Below are 13982 nucleotides of genomic sequence, written 5' to 3' on the forward strand. Positions count from 1 at the left end.
TGTGCTGCTTCTCGTGGTCTAGGTACCAATTACGACTACGTGCGTGAGTTTAAAAGAAGCACAGGAACCTGGCACCACACGAAACCATTACTTCCGTCTGACCTTCGCCGCACCGGGTGTGCAGCCTTACGCATTGCAAACTGCAAGCTTTTCCGCCTGCAGCTCCAGCAGGGCTTATTCCGTATCCGTGTTCATTCACCTTGAAGAGGAGGCAGAGCAGAAGCAGAGCTCCTGACCAAGCACACCATAACACGGCTTTCTGTGAGGGGAACAGAGGTGGCAGCCGAAACTTGCTCTGTGTGCCCGGCTTTGTATGGTAACTCTGGTGGTCTTACTGTAATGCTTAAAAGCCTGAGCTCCAGCTCTCGTTTGGGAGAACCTGTAACTGTTGAAAGGGAGGAATCCGTTCCTCCAGGGAGATGTGTCTGCAGACAGACGGAGGCTAGTCCATGTCAAAGGGGGAAGGGAGGTGGGAATCGGTATCATGTAAAATATTGAAGTTAAAATCTTAAGGTGCATCTTCCCTGAAGGGAATGCATATCTGAGTGACTGCTGTGTTCAAGTACCTGGCTTTGGTCAACAAACAAAAATCCGTATATGCAAATCCACATATCCAGACATACCAAGATTGCTTTTCTGCTACACTTGGAAGGAAATATCATGCCCAACCCTGCCCGACAAATAAGGTTTGTACCGAACATGTTAGATTGGACTGTATGCCAGTTAGTGTCCATTTGCTACTAGTACTGTGTCTGAAGAATCTTTTTTAAACTATATTATCATGAATTGAAACTAAGATAAAATTTCTCTTTTATGACATTCTATCTTAGTCATCTAAAGGTTCAGTAAATCCCTGAGTCGGGTTGCAGCCCTCGTGTGAGTTGAAGGGAAGTTGCTAACTTCTGTGTTGATTCAGATACATCATGCCATGGTTTCTGGGCTTGTGAAGGCTCTCATGCGGTGCCATTCCCCCTTGCAAATAATCAGAACCACTTTATAAACACGAGGTTATGAAGCAGAGTAGATTTTCTAGAAGACCTACGTCAGACAAATCATAAAGGTCTGCCATGACTACAAAAACTGTCCAGACAAAATATTATATAGGGATCAAAAATTTCCTTCTGTCCGAAAGCACACAAAGTCTTGTTTACTACCATTAAGGATTGAAAACTTGTCTTAGAACGCGCACCTGCGTTAAGAATCTAGTCTTTGTAGCAGAATTTTCTCAATGCCGTTCACTAGCAAGAGTTTTAGACAAATTAAGTTATAAGTAAAGTTTGGCTGGTAGAATAAACTACCTCAACTTAATTTCATTCTGTTCATAGTAGAGCAAATTCATTTCTTCCTCCACCTTCCACCCCTCTCCCACACTCCCATGTCACCCCACGCTACCCCACTTCCTGTTGGGGGTAAAAGTTTGTCATTAGTAGCACTTATCGTGTAAGATACTTTGTTTTCCATTCAAATTATGCCACCTTAGTGTGCAATCAGGGACTTCACAGTGCTTGATGATGTCATAATTTGAATTTTATGCAATATCAGATTTCTAATCAATTTAATACAGAGCTCTTCATTTCTAATTGTTTTCTACAGCTTTTTTTTTTTTTTCCCCTCTTGGTAAATGGCTGTAAGAAGCAGTATTTTGTCTTAATGATTAATAAATGTATAAATGTATCCTTTGGTTATAAATTTGAGAATAGGAGTTTCTTGTGGAAACTTCCTAGATGGAATGCTTTATGCTGTTAACAATATGCCTATGAAACATCGCTTATGTTTCCCCACCCATGAACAGAAGAAAGGGTAACCCCCTATCTACAGTTTTTATTCCTATACCTATTAGGAGTCAGTGCAATGCTATAAAAGCTGCTGGAAGAAGCCTTGCCTGTGGGGGTTCTAAAGAACATTGTGTGTGGCAGAAGATCCTGGTAAAAGAAGGCGGGTGGTGTTTATCTTCTGTATCAGAGGCACTGGGCCAGATTTGCCACACATTCACGTATACAGCAAAGCTGACCTTTTTTCCTGTGTATTGTGTGTACCAGTCAGCTATAGTCTGCACACCTTCCCAGTGATGCCTGGGCTACCTTTTTATCAAAGCAAGCCACGTGGCCACTGCAGAAAAAGCAAACTTCTTTTTCCAATTAGATACTCATTTTTTAGGGGAAACAAATAGCTGAAAAAGTGAATTTTCTTTGGTAACATGCCCTGTACCGAACAGAACCTTGGCCTTCAGAAGTTGCAGCTGAGGTACATTAAAGTAGTGACTGATGCCCTATGAAAGCCATGGCAGTCAGCAACTCTCTCTCTTTAATTTCTGAAGTTTAAAATTCTTCCCAGTCTACACCAGGCCTCTCCAAGGAGACAATTCATTGTTTAGGAGTGAATGGTTCCCTATTGCAATATTTTCAGTGCCTGCATGACTTGGTAAATTCATTTTATAAAAACAGTTATTTTTTTAGTTTTTTATTCAGTTCATTGACACGGTAGCTACAGAAATTAGGTAATATTTTTTAAAATAAATTTGCCACATAATATGGGATGCTATAACCAACAGAAGCTGCTAAGTGCCAAGCTGTTATTTTCCTATATATAATATATATATATTAAAATATTATGTCAAAGTGTAGGCATATATTTAATTTTATTATGTTCCAAAATTAATTTTTTTTTGTAAATGACACTTCAGTATTGTGAAATAAATTTTAACTCATGCAGGTTTGTTTTAACATTCCGCTTATGCTTGAAACATCTTTTCTTGATAAATTTTTAATACTTCTTTTTCATAAGGCACTTTTACCAGGCGTAGGTTGGAATTCGCAGTTGAGGGTAGATCTTAAAATTTTAAATAAAATACCTTTGGGGGAAGTGCAATGTATTTTCATTATCCCACCAACAGAAGGAAAGTTGTCTCAGGTTAGTCAGTGAATATTTAAAGGATCTCTCCTAGGCTACAGTCTAAAGTAGGCTTGTTTGTTTGTTTGTTTGTTTAACGCATCCAAATAGAGAGTTTTCGAAGAGGTAAGTGTTTAATTTAAAATGAAGTGTTTTTTGTGAGTGTGTGAGGGTGCTTGTATCCTGCCGGAGGGAAAAGCGTGAGAGGGGGAGAGAATGTGTGTGATGTAACTTGGTAAGTGTGTTTATATATGTTTACTTTTTCAATTGTAGTTCGAGACTACATATATTACTGTTTCCTGGTGCTTCAGATAAATTCCTGAGCCCGTGGCCCTTCAGTTTATACTACTGTGTTAAACTCATGTTGGGTGTAACTATTCACAGAGTTGTAGTTGGTGGTAAGTTTTACTTGGTGTTTGCATTTCTTTAGTGGGATTAAGAACAGTGTTTGCCAACTAATATAGTCGCTGGGCTATAAAGATGTGGCCTAAGAAATTTTTAAATTCATTGTTTATTTCATCAGTTCTTTATTTTCATTGCTGTGAGGAACTGATAGCTAACGGTAGGCGTTCCTCAGACTGCGACAGCCAAAGACAAGTGTCTGGACGATGATGGATGGTATACTCTTTGTTCTGAAGTGTCTGGTTATGTCGCCGCTTCAATGAGGCTTTGACAGTGCCGTTTACAGGAAGCACATCCTTACATGGACCTGGTAGCGATAGGGCTGTGTTTGCCGTGACGCCTCATTCCTCATGGTAGTAAGTTAGGTTTTCAGACAAATTCTTTAGCTGCCTTGATCCATTGGGGTTCCATCTGGTGCATTCCTACTTCAGTGTACCAAACCAAAAAGATTTCCAAGGAGTGCTAAAAACACTGCAGTATTACCTTCTTGCTGGCCTGCTTGATTCCAGAGGGGCCTCCTGTGGTCAGATGAGGACAATTGATTATCTGGGGAAAGAATGAGGTGGCACTTGGCATGGATTTAAAAGGCTCTGGAACCCCCTTAAAAAGCACCTGGTTTGTTGGGGGGAGGGTAAGACTGCCTTGTTCTGCGGCTGCCCGTCATGTCCGTGAGCCTTTGTGGAGCCAGGGAGAGAGGAGACTCCGATTAGTGCAGAAAAGCTGCCCTGGGTTTAATCAGCAAATGCTTCTAGAGCACCCACCAAGAATTCTGTTTGGATTTCTGGGGAGCTGTCATGCTGCCCTCCCTCTAGATCATAAACTTCTTGTGGGCAGGCAGCGACCCTGTCTTTGCCCATCTGCTAATCCCAGTGCTTGGCATATAGCAGGTAGTCAGTAAATGGTTGGCCACTGCATACAGTACCCTTGTAGTCAAAGCGATGTTCGTCACAGGATTGAGAAGTCCTCTCCATGAGCAACTTATTTTGCTGTATTTTAAATGAGAAACTTTAGGCACAGATGGGCTGGCCTTATAGAGTGAGAAACTAGTACAGAATAAAAAATGCAGAGTGCCTGACATATGGACGCAGACCTCTGTGGTGTCCATATGTTCTATAGGATTTCAGGCACCCTATCTTCAGCACACCTAATGCCGTTTATCACGTTTAATGTTGGGCTTTATTTATTGTTTTTTATGTGTGGCTCCCAGCCTTTTCCAGAACATACTGCTTTGATCCTCACGTCTCTGTGATGGGTGCAGTGCCCCGCCCCCGCCGCCGCCCTTGGACAGAGAGCAGTCTCTGAGGCGCAGTAGATGGGGCCTTGTTCCCCACCTCATATGTGAGTAGAAACCAGAAGCAGAATCCGGGTCTTTGTATTATCATTTCACTGTTCAGCCTTTGAGACTCCCACTTAATTTTCTAGGCACATAAGTATTTTTAGTCATAAAATAATTATTTGTGGTACAACTTAAGCCCCCACACATGTCCTTCACAAGTTACAAAGATATAAGCTGAAAGATCTTTGGTTTCCTTTGTCAGTTAGCTAGAGGAAATTTAAGGATTTGTTAATGTCGTAAGAACAGAAGTACTGTTTGTGTTGACAGAAAAGCACTTTTTCCTTTTAAAGATCTGAAGCGTCATTTTTACTGTTTTTCTTACCCCGTCTAGTCAGTAAGGCAGAAGAAATTGTGCCTTAGAATGCTGGAGTAAGTCTTTTGCTAACTTTCTAATAACCCCTGAAGTACTGTTTCTAGCCGGTTCAGAAATTATAGAAATGTATCAAGGTGAGGGATGGCCGACTTGCCTTTGTGGGAGAAGCACATGCGATCAGGTTGAGGCTTCGCTGCCTGCTGGCGGTGAGGTCCGTGGTATGGAAATAGAGACTTCTGCTATTTTTTTGGCAAGCCAACTGGTAAAACTTTTAAAATTTTTGTGTTTTTCAGAAGGGATTCTATTTTTAATGTTAAATATATCTCAGCTTTGTCTCACGGCAGTCCTTGTGTTTATGTGAAATCTGAGGAGCTCACTCATGCCTCTGTGTTCTTTGGTCTGCGTGCTCACGGTTGGGGAAGGTTTGTTCCCTTTCCGTTCTGTCCCTGACATTCTCTGAGTGATTGGGTCTTTAAACTTCTCCCCTTCCTCATCACGTATCTGATAAATAAAACAGCCTTCCGTAATTACCTAGGGGGAAATACCTGTCGCCTTCTCTCCCTCTCTTTCTTTCTTTCCTTTTTTTTGAGATAAAAACTAATACTTTAAAATTGCTGCTCAGCCGGAATGTAGGCTAATTATAGTTTTGGGTATTGATGTCCTCGTGGCCCAGCAAAGCTGCTGTCAATTCTTCAGTCACTGTGATGTGCGTTAGAGAAGTTACAAGCCGGAGGAGGAAGGCAGCCCACACAGCCTGGGTACTTTCAGATCAGGCCATTCACGTGACCCGTATTAATACGTGGCCACTTCCGATGGTTCGGACCCCAAGCAGATGCAGGTTCAACTGTCTTTCTGGTTGGCAAATTATATTTATTAGACCTTTATTTTTAGCATTTCCATAAAAATCCTAGGTTTTAAATTACCTTATTTTTATGGATCCTACTCATCAATTACAAATAAGGCATACGTTAGAACCTTGGGTTACATTTTTTCCAGTTAAACCTGTGAACTTGGAATAAATATGACTATATGTAGCTCTGTTTATCATGTTTCCTGTTTAATTGGATGAGAATTACATGCACTTATTCCCTTGTTCTTTGTGTTTATAGGAAAAACTCGGTTCTCGGCTACCTCATTATGTAGGGTTGCGCTTGATCCCCTGCCAATTTAGGAGAATTCAACACATTCTGTCCTTTAACAAAAGCCTGGAAGCAAGCAGCGGGCGGCCTTGAGGAATACAATTCTCTTAAGGCATATTTTCCATTTTACTACCTTTTTTTTCTTGAATAGGCACTTTTAATCAGGAGGAACAATCATTCTCCTAGAGCTGCTGCAAAGTGATTACTTGAAACTCAACTTGAACTTTAAAGAGTCTTTAAAAGACTGTGTTTTCATAACGTAGAAAAGTAGTATATTTAAACAGCACTGCTGTGTAAAACCGAGGGCTTACTCCCCATCCTGTTAGGATCAGACAGGAGAAGGTGTCTATGTGGACTCTGACCCGGCATGTGGAGTTTAGATGCTTGGGGCTACTGTGTTTCGTTGTCTACAAGGTGCTACTGTGAGCAGTTTAGGGAGCTATTAAGTGTGTTTTCGTGAATTTGTTTCCCAAGAATCTTTACTTTTGATAAAAATAGAGGTTCATTAGTAGATTCCTCTTCTCTTTTGGTTCTGACAGTCTAGGGTTTTAAAATGAAATCTGAAAGTATTTCCTAAGTACAGGGTTCAGGTTGACCAAACAACATAGAAGTGCATCATACTTAAAATGAGTGATTGGATTTGTTCTGAGCATCAGCGGAACGTGCCTTCTCCACGTGGCTTGGTCCTCGCCAGCATCTGTCAGCTTCCCTAGTCGCTAAGGTAGGGGGAGCCGTGAGGCCCACCAATTCCTCCAGTCAGACCTTCCCTTCCCAGAGTGGTTTCTCACGGGAATTACCCAGCATTCCCAGTGTGCAAAAGAGTTATGCCCATTCCTAAACACCTAGTGTACTGGGAATAATCTACGGACCAGGTAAAACCTAACAACGGAACTGTCACTGTGCGCTGCCGTGATCTAGTTTTCCAACCTGTACTTTTTAGAGCGAAAGGCAGAGTTACTGTCACATTACAGTACCACGTGGGGCCGGCAGCAGGCATGAGACATTTCCCTAAGTGGTTTCCAAGAGAACCAAGACGTACCGCCTTAGAGCCCCAACCTTGTTATTTATTTTGAGGAAAGCATGTGTAAACACTTTGTGTACTTTACCAAGCAAACCTAGTCGCTACGAGCATGCGCAGGCCATGGTGCCGGGTGCAGGTGGCTTCAAAGACTAGCTCCGCAGGCTGTGACCTTCAGGAGCCCTTCAACCCTAAAGCCCAGATCCTTACCTGCAGACGTAGGATAAACGGGGGTGTTTACCTCTTTGGGCTGCTGTGAAGATCAGGGATGTAATGAAGGTGAGAACCCAGCACCCCCGTGCTTGAGCCGTAACTGCGGCCGCGGTGTTGGCTCACCTCAGCTTCGGGTCACTGATTGTGAGCCCCGGGGGTGGGGGGATGACAGTGTCCTCGCTGCGTGTCCTGGCCTTCGTGCTTCCCCATTGGAATGTCGGCTGCAACAGGGTCTATAAGTAAATGGATGTTTGTGTTGATAAAATGATTTACTTTCTGGACCCATGCCACTGCTTTTCTGCTGCTCTAATATTTGAATTCAGGATGATTCTGTAGAGCTGAACCATCTCCTAATACGTGCTTGGAATATTTAGAGTTGTTTTAAATAACCCTCATTCAAAATTTGCCTAATGAAGCCCTCTAATAATACTTAAAACTCTTTACCAAAGTTGAATCTTTCTTTTTCCCCTAAGATGTCACAAGTAGCAACCTATACTGGTCGAATAAACTGGAAGATATTTTAGATCTCTGTTTGAGATCGGTATACCTGTTCTCTTTTAACTTGGATGCTATGTGAAACTTAAGCAAACAAAATTTGTGTTACAAGTATGTGTGTATGTGTAGAACTTTTGCACCTTCAAATAAAGTAGGGTTATTTAAGAAAATGTTACCGAAAGTGAGCTCCTGAACCCTTCCATACGGTCACTTCCTCTCCAGTTCCCGCCCTGGGACCAGCAGATGGGGCAGCATGAGAGGCATTCTATAAAGTCATGCTCGCTATCTCTGTGAATGAGAAAAGAAAGGAGAAATGGGGTTGACGGGGCTGAGAAGTGGACGGAACAGCCGTGCCAGATAGCGCTGCCCAGGACGGCCGCAGGTGCCGTGGCTGTGGCCATTTGTAAGGCTTTTCTTAGTGGCGTGTATAAAAATTTAGAAGGCCGAGAAGAGTGCTGGGAGGGATTAAGTGGTGGTTGTGAGGGTCCACAGCACTATGACAATATGATCAATGGCTAAATAGAGAGTCTTGTATCCAGGTTCAGAAAAGATAGTTCCTAAATGAAAAAGAAAGAAAAAAGGGGTGGGGCGGGGAATCACTGATAATTTGAACATAAGCCGACTGTTTAAAAACAAGAATACGGGCGCCTGGCTGGCTCGGTTGGCAGAGCATGTGGCTCTTGATGTCAGGGTTGTGAGTGCAAGCCGCATGTTGGGCGTAGAACATACTTTTAAAAATAAATTAAAAGAAAAAAAAAAAAAAAGAATAGTGTTTGGGTGTGGGACTGGTAGCCAGAAAAGAAAGTCTCTTCTGCCATTTCGTCCTCCAACTGCACTGATGGGCTACAGACCCACAGCATTTAGCTGCCAGTTCCAGGTGCCACCATTGGAGAGTCCTAAGGCTCTGGCCTGTGGGGATGTCTTTAGAACCAGTGGGTGTGTGTGGCTTAGGCCAACAGCAGACATTGAGACAGAGTGGCCTCATGGTAAGATGGGGACCCTCTGTGGCCCTGAGCACTTGTCTCTGAACACGTTCCGTAGGAGAGTCCTTGCAGCACGACTGCATCAGTGAGAGAGTTCTTGCCTTGTGGCAGGATACTGGTCACCGTCTCCAAAGCTCCTTGCAGGCGAACAGTTTAGTTAAAAGGGGGGGGGGGGGTTGTACTTCTACACTGACTTTGAGGAGAGCAGTCTTTGTTCCTTTCAACCTGTGCTCCCTCCTCCTTTCCTCCCTGTCCACCTCCTGTCCGTGGCCTCCTCACTGTGGCCTCCGGCCAACAGCCACGGCCTTCTTCAGCAGAACTTTCAGAAATAGGCACAGTTCTAGAGATTTCCGTAAAACCGTATTGTCAACTAGAACAGCGATTCTTGCTTTTTATCTACTTTTTGCTTGAAATCTGTCAGTACCTCTGCAGATGTAAGAAAGCTGATAAGTAAAAATTGCATTCTTTCAAGCAGGACCTAGATGACTGAGGCCAGGGATGCTCTTGAGGGGGCTCGTGTGCTGGGCGGGTTGGGCTAGTCGGCCTCCTCGGGCCCCTTCCAGCTCGATGGAGTCTTGTCCTTTGAGAAGAGTTTCCAAGGGATCTGATTCCTCTCATGGTTTTGCTTTCTCTCTTCTGTGAAGGCACAAGGCAGTCTTAGTCCTGGAGGGGAGGGAGGCCACCCCCGACTCATGTCTCTTCTGGCCCCACTGGCCTTGGCAAGGATCTGCCCCAAAACAGAGGAACCAGACATCAGCCAGGGCATGCACCCAAGTCCTCGGGAGGGAGTGGTCTGTGCTCTCCCATTTCTTGGGTGCATTTTCTCCCGATTTTTCGAATCGTCTTGGCTTATAATAAGCTCTCTTTGAACCAGTGTTGGCTTTCCTCCCCATGTCCCGCCACGGCTGCCCAAAGACCCTGCTGGTGGAGTCTCCAGGAAACGGGGTCCCCCTCAGTTGGCATGTCCCTCTGCACCAGTTGAGGGACTTCAGTCAGGGTGAAAGAGGTTATTTTGGTCTCGTTTCCAAGGGTCCTCTTACTTACACCCTCTGCTTGGCCTTCCTGCCCTACCCTCTGCTCCTCATCCCACCCCTGTCCTAGCTGGGCTTTTAACGGCTTGTAAGGGATGTATCCCAAAAAGGGGGATCAAAAGAAAAACAAAAAAACCTCTTCTTGTCCCCAGACCATTAGCCTAAAATTATTTATTGAAAAGGCATTCTTCTGGGAGCTCCTGGCCCAGCTTTTGTGACTCGCACTTCCCACAGCCAGCTGGCCCTGGCTGAAGAGAGCCAGACCTGTGCCCCGGGCCCCAGGGGGGTTCCAGAATCCATGCTGCCCGGCTCCTCCTGAGACACGGCCCGCTGCAGAGCGGAGGCTCCCGAGGCTGCTGTAGACTAGAGCAGTGTCCCTGGCGCCCGGCGCGGCCGCCTGCCCCACAGGCTCCCCTCTGAGCCACACGTACTACCTCAGCACCCAGCTGTGAGGCACTGTGCGGGCCCCACATGGCATGGTGAGGCGGGCTGGGGGGCTTGCCTGCACCCCGGCCGCCCGCACACCCGCCGCACGGCTCGTCCCCTGGGCTCATCAGAGCACAGCAAGACCACAGCGGGCTCCTTTTCTCTTCATTAGCTCGGACTTAAAAACACGCCGCTCAAATTGTGAGTAGAATCGGAAATTAGACTTGCTCGTTTACAATCAGAGAGAGACCATCTTTTCATATTTTTTTTTCAAAAGGGATTTTTTTGCTTCAGAAGAAACTCCAGAAAATACGTGTATTACTATTAATCTAGCATGTGGTTCCTGAATTTGACTCTTAATGCTTTGTAAAAAATTATGCAGGATCTGGTACATGGAGCAAAAGTGTGTCATGAGCTTAAAAGCAAACCAATGTACGTGGGTTCACAGCATCTTTTCCCCTCCGTGGGACCTCAGAATTCAGGTTCTCCATGAAAACAGCCAAATTCCACGGGGCAGATAATTTTATGGTGGGAGATGTATCAAGTGGCCTTTAGTGGAGAAAAGCACAGACTATTTAGCAACACTTGCTTAATGAAACCATCAGTGGCTTTTTCTGCTGATGGGATTCTTTTCCTTTTGACTCATTTGTCACATAGCTTTTGTTTGGTTCCTCACTCCTGCACCCCTCCCTGTTGCCAGGGACACAGCGATACCTGTTTTGCTTTGAATCTTACCATTTGTGAATTCTGACAACCGAACAGCAGGAATCATGGCCTCGGCAGAAATGTCGAGAGCTCACGGCAGCCTGCCGTGTGTGAGTGTGCCTCTGCAGAACTGGGGTGGTCCACGCCTTTAACAGAAGCTGCTCCCCGCTCCTACCCCCTCCGCTCCCATCCTCCTTAGAAACCATAGTAAAGAAGCACGTTAGGCAGGCTCGGGCAGACTTCATGTTATCACTGTATGTCCCCGGTAATGGAGATGCTTGTATCTCTGTGAATGAGACCCATCCATAACTCGTGATGCACCTGTGGATTCATTTGGTTTGTATCACTAATGCAGATCTCCTGCTAGAAGAAAACGATCAAAGGAATTCCTTAAAATTCCTTAAAACGGCCAGCGATGCCCCTGTTGGCCCGTGACCTCTGTGGTACCAGGTGTAAATGCATGACATTGTCAAGAACTGGTTTTTAGCACGCTCTTGATTTGCCATTTTGATGATTTTCGTGCCATAAGGAAAATTGCACAAATACCAAGTTCAGAAGACACCGTATCAGAATTCATCTGGTTAAACAGCAGTCTTTGTTTAATTAACATATTTATGTTTTCTGACATGGCACATACAGAATCGTTTTAGTTTAAACCCTGCAGCTTTTATTATCTGATAAGATTCCAAGCGGAGCAGTCTGCTCAGATGTGTGTACAGTTGAGGTTGTATTGTGTGTGATAGGTATCCTGATCTTTCAGGAAGCACCTCCTGCTTTAAAAAAAAAAGAAAAAAAAAAAGAAAACCAGAGATTTGCAGTGAAATACACAGAAGCTAAAGGAAAGACGTTGTACGGACAGTTGGAAATACTTGTGTTCCCAGGAAACTGCAGCTTGTAGAATTGTACTCTTCAAACTCAATAGGACAGTAGAGAAATTGTGCTGACTTGATTTTGCTGAAATGTCATGTCTCAAACATCCTGTGGTCCAAATGTATTCATTCGTTTGTTCTTTGGAGTAACTTTCTCTTCCTTTGCTGGTATGAAATTTAGCAAAGTGGAAGTAACTTTGAATTAGTAACGTTTCTTACAGAGTTGCTTGATGGTTTACAAGATGCAAAAAGGGTATGTTCCCTTTGTCCAATCCAGTAGCACGCACTTTGTTCACCTGCTTCAGTGTGTTGTGGGGTAACTGTGGGTCGATCCCTCGCTGCGAGCGCGGGACTTGTGCTTGGGGAACACCTGCAGTCGTGCTGTTCTCTTGTACCGAGGATCAGTGAAAGTGTTTTATCTTTTTTATGTAGTTTGTATTGACTGGATTTTATAACTGTAAGAAAACAGAAACAGAGTGTTGTATTTTGATCTGAAATTTGTCTATGGTAAAGTAATTTTGTTTTATGTATTGGAAGTTCATTTAAAACTTGAAATATTTTCTAGAAGGGTACCGAACAAAATGAATTGTCTTTAAGCTGTTTAATTAACCTAATAAAACAATTTGATGGGGAAGGCATTCTGATTGCTTCTAATTTTTACAGCGGCTCCTAGTAAATTTGCATCATCGATAAAGCTTGACTTGATTTCCAAACGGATTATTGTCTTTTTCACACCACAGCTGAAACAGTTTGGGTCTCAGCTGCCTGGATCGTAACTCTTGATGTAAGATCAACTCCTTGATGGCCACTCTCCACGGTCATTGCCTTGGTGGCTTCCAGCCCTACCAGAGTAAGTCTCTACTCTGTCCTTCCCCAAAAAGTCGGTTTCAAATTTCCATTTTTTGGAAGAGAGAAAGAAATTACACTTAAGAGTAATAGAGGAGCTTGATATCAGCAATGTAGTTAAATGTTTGAGAATTCCTTCTGTGGCAGATAGAAGTCTCTCTAATTTCCTTTTGCTGCCTTGCCCAGAGACAGCAAGCCTGCAGTGACCAGTGCTGCTGAAGATGTGCCAAAGGGAGACCTCTACCGAAGGTCAGGAGCAAAGAGCTTAGAGAATCTACTAGTGATGTTGAAGTTGTAAGTCTGCCAGAATCACTCCTGAAATCACAGCAGGAGAAGAGGAAATGGAACATATATAATGGAATGAGTATATATTACACACACACACACACACACACACACACACACACACACACACTCTCTCTCTCTCTCTCTCTCTCTCTCTCTCTCTCTCTCTCTCTCTCTTTCTCTCCTGGAGGAACAGACCCGAGATTGCCTGTTATAAATGGGGGAGGGGTACTTTGCTGGTTTTGACACAGGTGGAGATAAGCACCTCACGTTAACTTACTTCGTCCTCCCAACAATCCATTTTATAGCAGAGAAACTGAGGCCCAGAGAAGTTGTCACTCTGCCAAACCCATGGGCCCAGTGTTCCCGGGGTGGGGGGCAGAGCTGGGATCCAAGCCCAGGCCGTCCAGCGTCCCACCTCTGTGTGAAAGCCACTCATTTGTTTCCTTAATGGCCAAGGGTAGAAAATCGAGTTTTGCGGCTGAAAGGGTCAGCTAGGGGGAGACTCCCAGATGGGAGTCTGTTAGGAGGGTCCATGCTGCCACCGCCACCATTTTTAGCTGAAACAAGCCAGTGAGAGTCAAGGTCTATCTTTAAAAAAACTAAGACTAAGTTTGAGTGGGTTTGTGTGAGTTTTATTTTAAAAGAAACCTGTACTGGTTCATTCTTGTGTTTTGATTCCAAAAAAAAGAAAAAAGAAACTTGTAGCTTTCCGGACAACCTGAGGGAGTTCATTCCTATGGCCTGCCTGTGGTTCACAGTAGCTTCTGAAATTTGGGTGTGAGAGGGGCGTGCTCCGAGTTATCTGCCCTGGATTTTTTCCGAGGGCGGGGTCAGCTGCTTCGGCAGGCCCCAGTCCGTTTGTACCCAAGGATCTTCTCTGCATTCCACACATTCCCTGTTAATAAAGTCACCCCGGGGACTGCAGGGGCCATGGGCCATGAGGGCAGAGGGTTTGAGTTCTAGGCTGACCTTGGGAATCCATTTCCTGGACTGGATCAGTGAGGTGGGCCGGGTGGTGTCTCTGCTCTG

The 13982-nt window shown here is 44.4% G+C and overlaps 1 protein-coding gene across 1 annotated transcript in view; it reads left to right on the top strand.

Annotated features, from left to right (window-relative positions):
* GAN (gigaxonin) overlaps nucleotides 1-12450 on the top strand; it is a 60200-nt gene extending 47750 nt beyond the window's left edge. Inside the window, exon 11 of the mRNA XM_025860533.2 lies at nucleotides 23-12450. Coding sequence (XP_025716318.1) covers nucleotides 23-204 — 182 coding nt within the window. The 3' untranslated portion in view covers nucleotides 205-12450. The remainder of the gene's footprint in view (nucleotides 1-22) is intronic.
* Nucleotides 12451-13982: the final 1532 nt, after the last annotated feature.

The sequence above is a fragment of the Callorhinus ursinus genome, unplaced genomic scaffold, assembly GCF_003265705.2.
Source record: "Callorhinus ursinus isolate GAN/ISIS: 27379988/994484 unplaced genomic scaffold, GSC_fseal_2.0 scaffold46, whole genome shotgun sequence".
NCBI classification, from domain to species: domain Eukaryota; kingdom Metazoa; phylum Chordata; class Mammalia; order Carnivora; family Otariidae; genus Callorhinus; species Callorhinus ursinus.